The sequence below is a fragment of the Salmo salar genome, chromosome ssa25 (genome assembly GCF_905237065.1).
Source record: "Salmo salar chromosome ssa25, Ssal_v3.1, whole genome shotgun sequence".
In the NCBI taxonomy this organism is placed as follows: Eukaryota; Metazoa; Chordata; class Actinopteri; order Salmoniformes; family Salmonidae; genus Salmo; species Salmo salar.
The window spans coordinates 8,039,925-8,057,779 of record NC_059466.1 but is presented as its reverse complement, the minus strand read 5'-3'; the positions used below and the strand labels follow the sequence as shown (position 1 = coordinate 8,057,779).

General features: G+C 40.9%; 1 protein-coding gene and 1 long non-coding RNA gene across 4 annotated transcripts in view; one reads left to right on the top strand and one right to left on the bottom strand.

The window, feature by feature from the left end:
• LOC106586111 (solute carrier family 35 member F5) overlaps positions 1-17,855 on the top strand; it is a 30,134-nt gene that overhangs the window by 4,511 nt on the left and 7,768 nt on the right. For all 3 annotated transcript variants that reach the window (XM_014172980.2, XM_045707315.1, XM_014172981.2), the window contains exons 8-14: positions 10,578-10,768; positions 14,850-14,931; positions 15,165-15,252; positions 15,345-15,409; positions 15,734-15,838; positions 16,088-16,247; positions 17,442-17,532. In XM_014172980.2, coding sequence (XP_014028455.2) covers positions 10,578-10,768; positions 14,850-14,931; positions 15,165-15,252; positions 15,345-15,409; positions 15,734-15,838; positions 16,088-16,247; positions 17,442-17,532 — 782 coding nt within the window. The remainder of the gene's footprint in view (positions 1-10,577; positions 10,769-14,849; positions 14,932-15,164; positions 15,253-15,344; positions 15,410-15,733; positions 15,839-16,087; positions 16,248-17,441; positions 17,533-17,855) is intronic.
• On the bottom strand, positions 3,665-9,815 carry LOC123730487 (uncharacterized). The gene is made up of 2 exons (XR_006761924.1): positions 9,720-9,815; positions 3,665-3,964 (listed from the first exon to the last, which is right to left on the bottom strand). It is a non-coding gene; the product is annotated as an uncharacterized lncRNA (long non-coding RNA).

Sequence of the window (17,855 nt, the reverse complement as noted above, 5' to 3'; positions counted from 1 at the left end):
CAAAATGCTGAGTGATACGGCTTATTTATTATTGTTAGTTCAGGGCTGTAATGCTGGCATTTTTTACAAGGACTACATGTGTTGATATTTAGGAGCACACAAATACATTTAGGAGCAAAACAAATATGTTCAACTGCCCCTCTGCATCTGTCTGTCAGAGATGAGAATCTCTGTGTCTGCGCTAGCAGCAGAGTTGCAGCAAATTCAAACTAATATTGAAAAACAACCCAGTGTGTGACAAAACGATGTAACTAACCAAGAAACACGAGGACAAAGTCCCACTTTAGTAGCCTTTCAGGTCAGTTTCACCAGCTTCTACATTTGGGGTTTGGAATGAAAAAAACTGTTCCCAAATGCTGTGTGAGACCACCTGCCAATGTGGCTTGTGAAACAGACATTCTTACTCGCCAATGTCAAAATCGACCCTTATTTGGCGGGTGTTCATTTCCCACGCTGGCTACAAACACGAATGGTCCTGTGATTTGACTGGCAACCGGTGCCCACCTGCCTCCCTCCCTCGTTGTATTGGTTTCTCATCTTGTCGCAAAAATTTAACCAAACATTTCGAATTCTAGAGTCCCTTGTATATGAATTGCAAAGCCATAGCAACAATGATTTATATCACAAGCAACCATTCTAGATTTTTCTCTGAAAAAAAAAAAAAAACCTTATTTGAAGAGGGACAATGTACAGTACAACAATCTCAGTACACACTCAGTACACATTTGTTGTACCAGATCTATCCAACAGCTAATTTCTGTCTGCAGGTGAACATACAAACAAGAAAAATATTATATATACGAACATACAAATATATATATATATATATATATATATATAAAAAGAGGTCAGGACATACAGATGCGTTTCCACTCAGAAGTCAAGACATTATAATCATTGGACACATTGCTATTGGCTAAGGTTGATCTTTACATGTAAAGACCTTGGCAAATAATGGGGTTGTAGAATGGGACTGTTAAAGGGAAGCTTCATCGATAGACACTTTGGGGTGTTTTTCCAGCCTCTACATAATTATGAGTGATGAGAGGGTGCTTCAGACATAATTATGCACAAAAGCTGGACTTTTTTTTTCTCTTCTTTTTTTTTGTGCCGGGAGATGTCATGATTGATGTCATTGATTGATTAAGCCTGCTGTCTGATCTAAAATTGAATGGAGTCATGTTTTGTTGCAATTATTGTGGCCTTTGTGTTTTGCCAATTGCATGATCACGCTAGCAGTGAGTAGATATGGTCGTCCTTGTTTGTGATTGGGAGTCCCATTATATGCGTTATTGTTTTTACCATCAAGGACCACTTTGGAAACAAGCGTTTTAATTAATGCTTTAAAGTGATATCCTCTGGGTCCACATTGTACATTTTGTTGTATATGTCTGTTACCCCAAATAAATTCAATTCAATAGGGCGGAGCACAATTGGGCGAGCGGCGTCCGGGTTTGGCCGGTGTAGGCCATCAGTGTAAATAAGAATTTGTTCTTAACTGACATGCCTAGTTAAATAAAAAAATAGAGCCATTGGACTATCTGCCAGGACATTGCAGGATTTCTAGGTTGACTCATTTTGCCTGGCTTTGTAAAGAGACTACATAGAGCCTGACGGGAGCCCAATGAATTGTTCCCGACCCTCGAAGGCAGGCTTTTCAAAACCGGGGATGTACTAGTTTACAGGTTCACTGGAGCGCTCTAAAAGTTTTTTAGGACAGTGACACATTTTTGTTGTTGAAATGATACAATGACTATGAAGTTAAAGTGCAAACTGTCAGCTTTAATTTGAGGGTATTTTCATCATCCATATCGGGTGAGCCGTTTAGAAATTGCAGCACATTTTGTATATATTACCCCATTTTAGGGGACGAAAAGTATTGGGACAAATACACTTATGTGTATTAAAGTACTCAAAAGTTTAGTGTTTGGTCCCATATTCCTAGCACGCAATGATTACAGCAAGTTTGTGACTACAAACTTGTTGGATGCATTTGTTGTTTGTTGTGATTGTGTTTCAGATTATTTTGTACCTAATAGAAATGAATTGTAAATAATGTATTGCGTCACTTTTATTGTAAATACGAACAGAATATGTTTCTAAACACTTCTACATTAATGTGTATGCTATCATGATTACGGATAGTCCTGAATGAATCATGAATAATGATGAGTGAGAAAGTTAGACGCCCCCCCCCCCCACTGATGAAAGGTTAGCATGTCTTGGGATTATGATATTTCTGCATTTAACTTTCTCACTCATCGTTATTCACGATTCATTAAGGATTATCATAATCATGGCAACAATCACATTAATGTATAAGTGTTTAGAAACATTCTTATTTACCATAAAAGTTTTTGTGACCAAACTATCGGTGGAGTTGAAAATGGGATGGAAACACATTGAACATTAGATTTTGATTGGGTACATAAAAAGTTAATTTTGTGTGCACTACGTCATCGTGCACTAATTTTTATCCACCAGTCCGTTTGGTGTAAACGCACCACTGGTGGTAAAATGTGCATATTTTCTTAATGCAGATGATAATTTTTTCATGAAAATCTGTCGCCAATTGGAGGAAACCTAGCTAATGGCTGCTACTGATAATTCCTCTTTCCAAGAAGAGCTGGACAACATTTATTTTTTCTTTAGGACATGCAGCCCTATTTATTTGAGTCGGAATACACTGAAGACAAGTTGAGACAGCAAGGATAAATAATAATTGCGAGATCGGCAAGCAGCGGTGGCAGCTTAGACCAGCTGGACCAGGACTCAGGAGGGCAAGTAACAAACAAGTTGTTTTGCTGTCAGTAGCCAGGTAGCAATATAACCTTTCATTTTACATGTGGCAGTGTTGTTCAGTACAGTACAACTTGATGATCGATTCGGCAATAACCAGCCTTGCTAGTATTACTACAAGCCAAGCTAGCTGTGTTTGCTCTACCTAAAATGCCTAGTTAGCCCCAGTGCCTGTCACTGCCTCAGTGCCTGTCATTAAGAGCAAAGCTGGAGAAGTGTTTTGATAATGATGGCAGAGAGTAAAGAAATGACTTTGGCTTTATGACTCATATTAGTCTTGGAGTAACTATACCTGTGTGTTCTAGCTAGCTAGTGTGTGTCTGTGGGATGTCTCATTCTACACCATGCTGCTACACTAGGAATATAAACAGTACACAGTGATTGCCTATGATTGTCTAATGGTGGTTTTTGCCTTTCTCTCACAGACAATACTGCTTGGACACAAAGAAGTTGACTCAAGTGGAGATGTGAAAGGTCCCATAACAATCTTCCCTTGTATCAAAGTGACTCCGAACACCTCACTGCACCACCCAAACACACCATATGCAAGTATTCCCTTTTTAGAACTAGTGTTATAAGCGTTAATGGTATCTTTCTTTTACTGTATGTCATACATTGCCATAACTGTTCCTGCATACTGCTTTGTAAACTCTCCAGAGCAAATAAACGCTGTCTTGATTACAAGCCATGTCTACTTATATGCTATATTGACAGATTAATTTACTGTTTAATTGAAACATGTTTACTTGCCAACAAATTATTTTAAATGATTAACCAACTCCCTGCATCATTTGTTTTAGCAATAAGATTGTAGCTAGTTTATCCAAATACAATTTATTAATATCACAATGAATTGATCCTGAAGTTGAAGTCAACACTTTATTAGTTTCAGATGCAGCTGGAATCATTTAGTCACTTGTCAGTACACACAAAATATTATGTACAACAGCTAGCAATGTCTATACCGCAATGCAGTTGTGAGCATACTAGGCATTCTATATTATGCTACATCAGTCTAACTGAATATGGATGTTGTGTTGGTTGAATGTTCCAGGCAGGTTCCGGAATGTTCTTCAACTGGTTGAATGTCTTGTGTTTTGGGTAATGGCAGCTGGTTAGCAGGCTTTGGCGATGTTCTTCACCACCCACTGCTTTGACCTGAAGACTGATCATGAGGATGTATAAAACATGAAGACTGATCATGAGGATGTGCAGCCATACACTAAACCATGTTCATCTGTACACAAGAAAGGGTAGAGTAGACTGTTATGTGTTTGGTTACATTCAGAGTCAATAATGGGGGACTTGAGGGGGACTTGACTTGTAGACAGTCTAGTTGTGTATGATCACCTACAGTGGGAATAGGCTAGGAGAGTATACTAACAGCCCCTCTTCCCCCATGCCAAAGAACTGACTGCAAAGGTGTAAAAAGTTTGAGGAGGTCTTGTAGACAGTTTAGTATATTTAACCTGTTAGGGCTAGGGGGCAGTATTGACACGGCTGGATAAAAAACGTACCCGATTTAATCTGGTTACTACTCCTGCCCAGTAACTAGAATATGCATATAATTATTGGCTTTGGATAGAAAACACCCTAAAGTTTCTAAAACTGTTTGAATGGTGTCTGTGAGTATAACAGAACTCATATGGCAGGCCAAAACCTGAGAAGATTCCATGCAGGAAGTGGCCTGTCTGACAATTTCTTCCCTTTCTTGATTATCTCTATCCATTACAGAGGATCTCTGCTGTTACGTGACACTTCCTACGGCTCCCATGGGCTCTCAGAAGGCGGCAAAAAGCTGAATCGTGGCTTTGCAGGCTCTGGCTGAAAAAAAGTAGCGCGTTTGGGTAGTGGCTGGTTACAGTACTGTGAGACTCAGGCGCGTGCCCGCGTCGACCGAATGCTTTGTTTTCTTTCCTCTGTTTACCTAAACGCAGATTCCCGGTCGGAATATTATCGCTTTTTCACGAGAAAAATTGCATAAAAATGGATTTTAAACAGCGGTTGACATGCTTCGAAGTACGGTAATGGAATATTTAGAATTTTTTTGTCACGAATTGCGCCATGCTCGTGACCCTTATTTACACTTCGGATAGTGTCTTGAACGCACGAACAAAACGCCGCTATTTGGATATAACGATGGATTATTTTGGACCAAACCAACATTTGTTATTGAAGTAGCAGTCCTGGGAGTGCATTCTGACGAAGAACATCAAAGGTAATCAAACTTTTGTAATAGTAAATCGGAGTTTGGTCAGGGCTAAACTTGGTGGGTGTCTAAATGGCTAGCCGTGATGGCTGGGCTATCTACTCAGAATATTGCAAAATGTGCTTTCACCGAAAAGCTATTTTAAAATCGGACATATCGAGTGCATAGAGGAGTTCTGTATCTATAATTCTTAAAATAATTATGTTTTTTGTGAACGTTTATCGTGAGTAATTTAGTAAATTCACCGGAGGTTTGCGGGCGGTATGCTAGTTCTGAACGTCACATGCTAATGTAAAAAGCTGGTTTTTGATATAAATATGAACTTGATTGAACAAAACATGCATGTATTGTATAACATAATGTCCTAGGTGTGTCATCTGATGAAGATCATCAAAGGTTAGTGCTGCATTTAGCTGTCTTCTGTGTTTTTGTGACATTATATGCTAGCTTGAAAAATGGGTGTCTGATTATTTCTGGCTGGGTACTCTGCTGACATAATCTAATGTTTTGCTTTCGTTGTAAAGCCTTTTTGAAATCGGACAGTGTGGTTAGATTAACGAGAGTCTTGTCTTTTAAAATGGTGTAAAATAGTCATGTTTGAGAAATTGAAGTAATAGCATTTCTAAGGTATTTGAAAATCGCGCCACGGGATTACACTGGCTGTTGCGTAGGTGGGACGATTTCGTCCCGCCTAGCCCAGAGAGGTTAAGATATAAGGCCGAGGGGGTGTGGTATATGCCAATATACCACGGCTATGGGCTGTTAAGCACGACGCAACACGGAGTGCTACGACACAGCCCTTAGCCATGGTATATTGGCCATATATCACAAGCCCCCGATGTGCCTTATTGCTATTTTTAAACTGGTTACCAACATAATGATAATAACGAACTTCAATGCCATACAACTCTCCTTCCGTGGCCTACAACTGCTCTTAAATACAAGTAAAACTAATTGCATGCTCTTCAACCGATCGCTGCCTGCACCTGCCCGCTCGTCCAGCATCACTACTCTGGACGGTTCTGACTTATAATATGTGGACAACTACAAATACCTGGGTGTCTGGTTAGACTGTAAACTCTCCTTCCAGACTCACATCTCCAATCCAAAGTTAAATCTAGAATTGGCTTCCTATTTCGCAACAAAGCATCCTTCACTCATGCTGCCAAACATATCCTCGTAAAACTGACCATCTTACCGATCCTCGACTTTGGCGATGTCATTTACAAAATAGCCTCCAACACCCTACTCAACAAGCTGGATGCAGTCTATCACAGTGCATTCCGTTTTGTCACCAAAGCCCCATATACTACCCACCACTGCGACCTGTACGCTCTCATTGGCTGGCCCTCGCTTCATACTCGTCGCCAAACCCACTGGCTCCAGGTCATCTAAAAGACCCTGCTAGGTAAAGTCCCTCCTTATCTCAGCTCGCTGGTCACCATAGCTGCACACACCCGTAGCACGCGTTCCAGCAGATATATCTCACTTGTCACCCCCCCAAAGCCAATTCCTCCTTTGGCCGCCTCTCCTTCCAGTTCTCTGCTGCCAATGACTGGAACGAACTACAAAAATCTGAAACTGGAAACGCTTATCTCCCTCACTAGCTTTAAGCACCAGCTGTCAGAGCAGCTCACAGATCACTGCACCTGTACATAGCCCATCTATAAATAGCCCAAACAACTACCTTCTTCCCCTACTGTATTTATTTATTTTGCTCCTTTGCACCCCAGTATTTCTACTTTGCACACTCATCTACTGTCAAATCTACCATTCCAGTGTTTTAATTGCTATATTGTATTTACTTCGCCACCATGGCCTATTTATTGCCTTTACCTCCCTTACCTCATTTGCTCACATTGTATATAGATTTATTTTTCTACTGTATTATTGACTGTATTTGTTTTACTCCATGTGTAACTCTGTGTTGTTATATGTGTCGAACTGCTTTGCTTTATCTTGGCCAGGTCGCGGTTGTAAATGAGAACTTGTTCTCAACTTGCCTACCTGTTTAAATAAAGGTGAAATTAAAATACAATTTAAATAAATAAATAATGCTGGGCTTGAACCACCCAGTTTATAATGGTTATTTTGTTTGAGGGTATTGTGCTTTCATAAATAACTTTTGGCTGTCCTGGCTTGTTTCAAAATCAGATGATTTTGAGCTTATTCCAGGTTGAAAGCTTTCATCAAATGGCTCTATGGGCTCTGTACTACTAAAACTGGTGTCAAGGTCATTAGCAGAAGGATTAGTCTGTAGGACACACAGTAGTCAGTGATCAGCCAACATCTTACTACTTTGTTCCCATCAATCAGGGCTGGTCCTTGCTGTTCTGCTGCCCAAGGCGAAACCAAAAAACGCAAGCCCCCTGCAAAACTTGAGTAGTCTCAGTACCAAAATGACATTGAAGTTATGTTCGATTTAGGTTCAGAATGAAAGGTGAAGAAGTATTTTTCGTATGTTTAAAATACATATTTTTTCCAGTTGTTGAAATCAGGCACATTTTTTGTTCTGAATGAAAGTTGAAAAAAAAAATCAATTTTGGGGCCAAATCAAGGCTGGTCCAGACCAGACAAAATTTGAACCAAACATAGACTTATGTGATGGTTCATGTTTGGTCCGGATCGGACCAAAAACCAATGTCCGTGGATGTGGAAATCAAGGCCGGTCCTAACTGCACAAAAATAAACATCTAAAAGGCATCGGTCCATGCTTACTAGCCTACAGTTTATGAATGCCCATCCATGTGGTAAGCCTACCTTCCAAAAGACGTTGGCTTGTGCTTACTGGGGTGTAGCCTACCATGTCTGCCCACAATGGAATTTTATGAATGCCCATCCTTGTGGTAGGCCCACCGTCTGTAGCATTGGCTTTATTGGTCCTGATTTCTGTGACTATTCAATTGGGCTAATTAAGCTCTTAATATTAGCTACCCAACTTTATCAGGAGTTATCGTGAGCCTATTTGCAATGCGTTTACACAGTGGGAAATGCAGAAGTATTTTCTTTTTCGCTATGATCAGCTTGTCAAAAATGTACAGATTAAAACTTGAAACCACTGATCATGACAATGGGGATAAACTCCTGGACAATAGTTGTGATTGTCCATTCCAGATTGTCCATTTTACTTTGACCTGTCCTCTTTTTAGGATATGTTAACATTACAGCGCATTTTCTTTTGATTGAGCGCCATTTAGCTTAGGCTATTTGATCGGAGAAACCAGCATGATGTAAAAAGTGTCCATCTCATTACATTTAATCTCTAGCCTATAGGCTACAGAAAACATCCACATACTCTATCTGCTACATGATTTATGTTCGATTATTTTTTTAGACGGAACGTTGGTGTAGTGCCTCTGCGACCTCTCCTAAGAGCACCCTGGAGAGGCGCGCTGGGAATGGACAAGAGAAATATTTTGCGCCTTTGACAAAGTGGGCACTGCTTATCACAGGGAGGTATCAGCGCTCACCTAAAAAGCCCATATGCCATTGGTTGAGAGACATTTTTGTTGTATTGGGGCAGAATTATGTGAGGCTTTATGTGTTGTTGGTGCATCTAGCTCAGAAAATGCCACCCTGGTCAGTCTGCCGCCATGGGCGGTGCCATCAATACACACTCAAACAAGGTACTATATCCACCCACCACCCTCATGCATACTATCCTTCAAACACAAAACCCACCAGTCAGTCACCCACACCAGCCCCTTACTAATACTGTCTTTTCTCAAATGTAGTCTTCAAGCCTTCAATCAACTATGCCTCCACAATACAGAGAGAACTACAGTAGAAGTTGTAGCCCATTTGTAAACACACCAGCTATGACAAGACACGGACTATGTTTATGCCTAGCTCCAGTATATTTATTTCATCATCATTGAGTCATGGAAAAATGTATCTAATGTAAATAGTCCGGTGGCCATTTGATTAATTGTTCAGCAATCTTATGGCTTGGGGGTAGAAGCTGTTAAGGAGCCTTTTGGTCCCAGACTTGGCGCTCCGGTACCGTTTTCCGTGCGTTTTTAGTAAGATTTTAGGTGAAAGATGTTCCAGGTACTGAGCTTGATGTTGATGCCACTGCAGGTGTTGATGGGATCGGACTCAAAATAGAGCACAATGTTAGTCATGTTATCCTCTGCGGCAGTTGGCAAGCGAGCTAATGTAACCTAACGAAGCTAAGATTAACTTGCAAAGTTACAAGTCACATCACCAGATAGCAGCTGGCTAATTACATTCATATTATTTGGAATGTCTAGCCAGCGTATTATGAAAGCTAGCTAGATGTTGGTTTAGATAAACACATGTAATTCGTTAGCCAGGTAACGTTACCTCAGCTTGACTTATTTTATACTGCGCTAATGTTGGCTGATGCCTTCCTCTTTGAAGTGAAGGAGAACATCGATGGAATAGCATCACTTTTCAAAGTTTGATGACATGGCAACCCCATCAGTTGAGATACTGTTCTGTTTCGAAGTCCTCTGGCTGAAAGTGCTGGCTACAAACAGACATTTTGATATGTCTCACATCAATTCAATACACCTCCACGGGGCTGTCCTCTTTGTGGTTTGCTTACAACCAGGAAATGTAGCTGGCCCGTTTCTACTGGTGGGATGCAGAAACGCTCGTATATGCGTGTAGTGAGAAAATTCCAAATTTTTATGGCGCATATGATATGTAGACATATATAGTGAAATAGAGCAGCCGTGAAAAGTACCTTTTAAGGTGCCCACATATTAGGTTCGGTTTGCTCCAAGCAGAACTCGGCTAGGCGACGCTAACGTCTCTGTCTCGCATACTCCATTAAAAGACCTTCGCTTCAAAATCTAGAAAAAAGTGGCAATATTACCGTTTGTCCCTCTTGAGATGCCATAGCAACAAAATAGCCAGTATATATTTAATCAGAATGAATCTAAAATCGAGTCAAGAAATCTAAGTAATTTTGTTGTTTTTGTCTAGGTCGTCTTTGCGCAATTTTACATCTAACCAAGATGTTTGGTGTAGTATTTCTGATGAGCTGTGGGATGTGATGGCCCTCAAGTTTGACCCATGAGAGTGAGTTGATAAACAATGTGAAAGAAAAGGTTGTCTCATGAGAATTGGGTCTGACCTTTTGAGTGACCCTCTGGCTTAGTTTTCTCAATTGTTTCTCATTATGAAACGATTACATATTTCTCTATGTGTTGATCATTATAGAATGATTATAGTACATTTGGAGATTACGTACATTTTTGCTTCCAGGGTCCTACACTTTCAAGTGTCCAATCAAAGCTGCCCAATTCAATCCCATGCTATTATTGTGCCAAAAGCCCAGTATAGGGCACCGGATGCTTTTTAGAAAATGGCTGTGCTAAATACTCATTGTATGAGTGCTAAATACTCATACTCATTGCTTTTTTACATAAGTAGAATAAAAGAATGCGTTAGATGAAGGGTTCATTGTCTCGTTCATTTCATTTGTCATGCTGTGATCCATCTAGCTACAAGTTTATTAACTTCTTATACAAAGACACAAAGGCCTAAAACACTGATCTCTCTCGCTCTCTCTGCACCCCTCTATCCTCCCACTTCTCAGCCTCTAAAAAACAGCGGGTGCGCTTCAGCAACATCATGGAGGTGCGCCAGCTCCCATCTACACAGGCCCTGGAAGCTAAGCTGTCCCGCATGTCCTTCCCCGCCGCCAAGGACCAGGAGTCCATGCTCCGCACTGTGGGCAAGCTCACCGTCACCGACGTGGCCAAGATCAGCTTCTTCTTCTGCTTTGTGGTGAGTAAAATTTTTATAGTGTGAGAACTTGTTTTGTTAGTGTCTGTAGACTTATTGACTTGGTAGACTCTCGAACTTTAGCATACTAGCTGGGCACCTCCGTATTAAGTTGGAGGAAGAAAAGTCAGTATCTTAAATACATCTTTGGACTATATACATTTGGGATTTGGTTCAATTGCCTAAGGCAATAAAGGCTTTTTTTTCTATCTTTTAATGTCTGTCAACTTAATCTAACTAGTTAAACTTGTCACATTACTGTTAACTGTCAGTAGTAGGTGAGTTTTTGAAAATAAGGGAGAGCCGTACACTCTAGGAGCTCAGATGCAAAAATGTAATATCCAACGTTTCGACAGCCAAGCTGTCTTCATCAGGGTATAATCACAAACACTGCGGGATGACTGGTTTATATAGTGTCAAAAGACACACAGGTGTCTGTAATCATGGCCAAGTGTGGCCTAATATCATTGGTTAATTCTCAAATATAAAAATGGCATACAAAGAACAGCATACAAAAAACAAATGGATAGCATACGATCATAGATTCATTTTAGACTACACAAGCTTACAAACAATTACAGTGGCAAAGTCACAATAGTCACAAGAATGGCTTCAGATCAAAGTCTATGTTGAGACCGAAGGGAGCAAGGGTCTTTAAGTTAAAGAACCTAGCAGCCTCTCGTTTTAACAATAAATTATCAAGGTCACCCCCTCTCCTAGGGAGGGTGACATGTTCGATACCAATATAACGCAGAGACGAAATCGAGTGGTTTGCTTCCAAAAGTAGTAGGTGAGTTAACTACAAAGTTTATTATTATCATTGATGAGTTATTGCTGGAAGTACTACTAATTTTCCTGCAGTGTGTTTGCTGAAGAATACCCCCAGGGTCGTTCCATGTCATTTCAGCAAGTCGTGACACCCACCATCTCAGATTGTTCTGAAATCCTTTCTGTAGTTAGAAACAGATAAGATTAGCATTCCTGCAACATTATTTTGTTGAAATAAAATTGGATCTCTGAGAAATTAAGTTACACTGAACAAAAATATAAACGCAACATGTAAAGTGTTGGTCCCATGTTTCATGAGCTGAAATAAAACATCCGTGACATTTTCTAAATGCACAAAAAATGTATTTCTCTCAAATTTTGCGCACAAATTTGTTTACATCCCTTTTACTGAGCATTTCTCCTTTGCCAAGATAAACTATCCACCTGACAGGTGTATAACAAGAAGCTGATTAAACAGCATGATCATTACAGAGGTGCACCTTGTGCTCGGAACAATTAAAGGCCACTCTAAAATGTGCAGTTTTGTCACACAACACAATGCCACAGATGCCTCAAGTTTGGAGGGAGCGTGCAATTGACATGCAGACGGCAGGAATGTCCTCCAGAGCTGTTGTCTGAGAATTGAATGTTCATTTCTCTACCGTAAGCCATCTGTCATTTTAGAGAATTTCGCAGTACGTCCAACCGGCCTCAACCGCAGACCATGTGTAACCACGCCAGCCCAGAACCTCCACATCTGGCTTCTTCACCTACGGATCGTCTAAGACCAGCCACCCAGACAGCTGATGAAACTGTGGGTTTGCACAACTGAAGAATTTCTGCACAAACTGTCATAAACCATCTCCGGGAAGCTCATCTGCGTGCTCGTCATCCTCACCAGGGTCTTTACCTGACTGCAGTTCGGCATCATAACCAACTTGAGTGGGGAAATGCTCACCTTGGATGGCCACTGACACGCTGGAGAAGTGTGCTCTTCACAGATGAATCCTGGTTTCAACTGTATCGGGCAGATGGCAGCGTGTATGGCCTCTTGTGGGCGAGTGGTTTGCTGACGTCAACGTTGTGAACAGAGTGCCCCATGGTGCTGGAGGGGTTATGGTATGGGCTGGTATAAGCTAAGGACATTGAAAACCATGGTATTTTGTCGATGGCAATTTGAATGCACAGAGATACCGTGACGAGATCCTGAGGCCCATTGTCGTGCCATTCATCCTCTGCCAACACCTATGTTTCAGCATGATAATGCACGGCCCCATGTTGCAAGGATCTGTACACAATTCTTGGAAGCTGAAAATGTCCCAGGTTTCCACGGCCTGCATACTCACCAGACATGCTTTGGTTTTGTTTACCTGCCCACTGTTTCAAATGCTAACCTTTTAGCATTGTGGCACAAATCCAATGCAATTCTTTAAAAACAAACACCCGGAACAGTGCCATCTAGTGGTTACATTTACATTTTAGTCATTTAGCAGACGCTCTTATCCAGAGCGACTTACAGTAGTGAGTGCATACATTTCATTTCATGCATTTAAAAAAAAAAATATATATATATATATAATTTTTTATTTTTTTTTCTACTGGCCCCCCGTGGGAATCGAACCCACAACCCTGGCGTTGCACACACACCATGCTCTACCAACTGAGCCACAGCGAAGGCTGGTTACACCTGGTAATATCAGGATGCAGGATAGGACATAAACCTAACAACTTCAGTGACTAATTTCTCTGAACAGGGGATATTAACATCACCAAACTCACTGGGAATACATTACATAGGATGAAATTGCAGTCGGGATTTCTAATGTCTCTCTCTCAGCAGTGGGGTCCTCCTGGGTCTCCTACCATATAACCCCCTTTCATTGAGTTGGCGTCGGATGGTGCGAGTTAACTCTCTTGGGTCTGAATGTCTTGAATCTGTGTGGCAGTTGATCGAGGTGCTTTCTCCACTAATCCTTCGCCTCCAACAAGTTTTCTCTTGCAACCATGTCCAGGGAGGTTGGCTACAGAGGCATGGGCCTTAAACATATTGATAACATTATGTACTGTGGAAACAGGAACATCAAGGTTTCTGGGGATTTGAGATTGTCCATGTTTGGCTACAATTGGGCGGCAGATAGCCTAATGGTTAGAGCATTGGGCAAGTAACTGAAAGGTTGCTGGATCGAATCCCAGAGCTGACAAGGTAAAATCTGTCGTTCTGCCCTGCTGTTCACCGGTAGGCTGTCATTGTAAATAAGAATGTGTTCCTAATTGTCTTGCCTAGTTAAATAAAATAAAAAACACTTAAAAAATAATAATATTGTCTGACCTCTTCAGATAATTCTGTTTTTCTTTTCTCCATGCTCATTGCGGTACATACAGTGACACAAAACAGGGAGAATGATATGTTTTCTCTATTAAAACTGTTTGAATTAGTGTGTTTTAAATTGCAGGCACCCCAGGTGAGTTTAATTTCAAAGTAAAGGAGAATCACCTGCTTGAAATCAAATTATTTGTAACTACTTCCAGAAGGTGCCAATAATATTGTCTGGGCCATTTTAGGACTTCTTTGTGGAATAAGCTAAGATGTTGTAAATTATTATTGTTTTGTTCAACTGCAAACCAAAGTCATATGTGCATACCAAAATATTTTTTTCAACAGTTTTCTGGAAGAAATTGTGCATTATTTGAAAAAAGGGCAAGGGTGCCAATATTTTTGGCCACGACTGTGTATACTTGTGGGGGTTCCGTGGGTGGCTTTTTACCATTTCTTTGGAATCATCATGTCTTACTCATTGTTAGAATTTTTGGAGGTCCAAATCGGATGTTATTTTAATGTATTGAATATTATATGAATCCTAACATTTAAAGTGGCCAATTTGGGTGCGATCAATTTGCTTAATTTCTCAGAGATCAAATTCTATTTCAACAAAATGTTACAGGAATGCTAATCTTATCTGTTTCTAACTACAGAAACTATTTAAGAAATCTGAGATGGCGTGTGTCCAACCTTTTTCTTGTGCTTTTTGAGGTGGAATGACGCCCCCCCCCAACAAGTCATGGCTTTGGGGTTTGCCCTTCATGAATAGTGTAAATTAGTGTAAAATAACACATCATGCATGCTGAATCCTGAACTCATTTATCTTACAAACTTTCCGCATGTAAACAAATCTTTGTATCATCACTCATTTCCCACATGAGCAATGACCCAGAACTGAGGGAAGACTACACACATGAGTAATCGTCAATCTACCATATTTGGTACACGTCAGAAGTGTGTCATGCTGACACGTATCCCCCTCCTGCTCTCCCACAGTGGTTCCTAGCCAACCTCTCCTACCAAGAGGCCCTGTCTGACACTCCGGTTGCCATAGTGAACGTTCTGTCCTCCACTTCAGGTGAGTCCGTAGACTAAATATGACTTTACTCAGCTAATTTTACATGTAGGATCTTACAATAAAAAAAAACATGGATGTTTCTAATAAAAAAATAAAAAAGAAGGTAATTATTGTTCCTTTGTAATAACTTTGTTGCAAAGAAATGTTACGATGTTAGAAAACTACAGAATGGGTATTTCAACATGTCACCTTGAACAAGTTGTTCGTATTCTCGCTGGTATTTGTCTCACCAGGTCTCTTCACCCTCATCCTGGCGGCCGTATTTCCCAGTAACAGCAGTGACCGCTTTACTCTGTCCAAGCTTTTAGCTGTGGCTCTGAGGTAAGCCATGACATCAGCTGAATAATTGTAGTTACTCTGGGTTCTTACTATTATCTGTAGTTACATTGTTTGTCTGGTCCCTTTCCCCATAGCATGGGAGGAGTGGCTCTGGTTAGTTTTTCCAGCATGGACAGCCCCGATGGGAAAGGTGCTACAGGTAACAATGGAGATAGAAGTGCTCCAGATAAACATCCTTCCTCAAAACCTTTTGGTTTTGTTTGTCTTTTTTCCTTCCTCCTGTTACTTTTCTACCCCACTTCATATTGTATGTATTTGTCATGCCTTGTACTGTACTTGATTTGTGTCCTGGAAATGTGCTATATAAATACATTGTATTATTTAAGCATTAAATCATCTCTAGACGTGCAAGCCATGCCACGATGTCACGTTTGCTTGCATTGCAGAAAAAACATTTTGAGAGTAACCATGAGAAAGGGATGTATTAGCATAACATAACATGATGAAGTCGTGTAATGTTCAGGCTCCCTGTGGTCGTTGGCTGGGGCTGCGCTGTACGCGGTCTACATCGTCATGATCAAGAGGAAGGTGGACCGGGAGGACAAGCTGGACATCCCTATGTTCTTTGGTAAGTAGATCATAGTTAGGTCTTAAACATCTTACTAGAGTCAGGTGTGGCAGCTTGGTCTGTTGCTGATTTTCAGATGCTCTTCACTGATATAACTCCATATAATGATCCTGAATTGTGTATACAGTAATTATATTCAATTAAATGTTTGTAATATGTAATATATAACATTTTCACCTGCAAATAGTGCTAAATGTCAACATGTCAGTATTAATAAAGTAGTCATCTTCTCTTATTTGTGTCTCTTAGGATTTGTGGGGTTGTTCAAGCTGCTCCTCCTATGGCCAGGCTTCCTTGTGCTTCACTACACAGGCTTTGAGGCCTTTGAGCTGCCCAGCAAGCTAGTGTGGACCTACATCCTCATCAACGGCCTCATCGGCACTGTGCTCTCCGAGTTCCTCTGGCTCTGGTGCGTCTCGGTTGATGAATGGATGGATTAATTGGTTTGATTGATTGAATGACCACATATGTTTACTACTCCTTGTCCACTCTGCTATTCACACTGCAGAAACACACACTGTGCAGAAACACTGTGCAGATTCGTCCCTCTGTCTATAGCAGTGGTCACCAGTCAAGATCACTTTCACAGTCAAAAAGCAAGCCGAGATCTACCGCTCATATTAAAAAAACAGATAATGTAACGTTATCAAAACTGTTCTGTAGTATTGAGGTTTGTGCAGTAAGCTTTTTTTATTTTACTGGACTCTGGGGGGGGAAACAAGGTCAAATCATGACATCAGTGATCTTCAGGTCGGAAAGTCGGAGTTCTAGAAAGATGCTAGAGTTTCTGACTTGGAATTCCGAGTTGGATGACCGTTCAAAACAATTTTGTCCAGTCGGATCTCATTTTCAGTTGTCTTGAATGTTGGAAGTCGGAGATTTTGAAGTTTCCAGTTGTTTTGAACATGGTATTAGTCTCAGCGGATGGGGGGAGAGAGCAGCAGATGGTCCGCCTCTCACGGTCCCTGCTCTCTCCTTCCTTTTCTCCGGTGAGACTGACAAGAGAGAGGGGACACCGTCTTCCACCTAATGGTGACACTCAAGTCAGACCGCATCTGCGTTATGCACAAATTCATGTTGTTCCTATGACCAGAGAATGTGAAATATTCCTCAATATTAAAATAGACACGACACACTGATAATAATATTAAAAAACGCAGGCCTATCGATACACTTGGCTACTCATTCATTGCAGCTGCAGCACGAGTGGAAGTATGGAGAAGCATGTTATGTAATGATGTTGACTAAAAACAGTGTTGATGGGGCTGAATAAAAACCTAGACATGAACTCACTCCTAAAAACAGCAGCTCTTTGCTGTATTCATGAACAGTCCTTCTCTGGTCATGGTTTTAAAAGTTATGAAATCTCAGTAGGCCTGTATCCAATTTTGGTTGTGGAAGCTGTAGGCACGGTGATTTGAGCAATCCGATTGGCCAGCGCAGTAGGAGATCGGCCTGTTGGTGACCACTGGGCCATAGTGTGATATGCAGAGTTGTGCCAAGTGATAAAATGTTATTTATTGTATAAGTGGGGCATTTTTGCATTTGATTTAATTGTAACCTTGTTGTGTGTTCAATCTAATGTTGTGTGTTCTCTCCATAGGGGCTGCTTCCTCACCTCCTCCCTCATAGGCACTCTGGCCCTCAGCCTCACCATCCCACTGTCCATCATAGCAGACATATGCATGCAGAAGGTAAGAGAGGGCACTATTATTACTGCATGTCCATGTTGCCATCACAGCCTTGAGCATGGCTGCTCTACCAAAGGTGGTGTGTCAGTTTATAGGTCAAATAAAGTGGAATTGGTTTGTGATGGATGCATTGTCACATGGCACTTAGCGTAATGAATTTTTTGACAGGGTATCATCTAGCAAGGTTATGAGTGAGCTTTGTCTGTTTGCCTGTGGGGATCTAACTTTGAAACCTTAGAAGCTATTCCCTTAGTAGACTGCATGGGATATAGCATCATTTGAAGTTTAAAAATAGCATATTTTTTTGTGGCAATAGTTCGAAAACT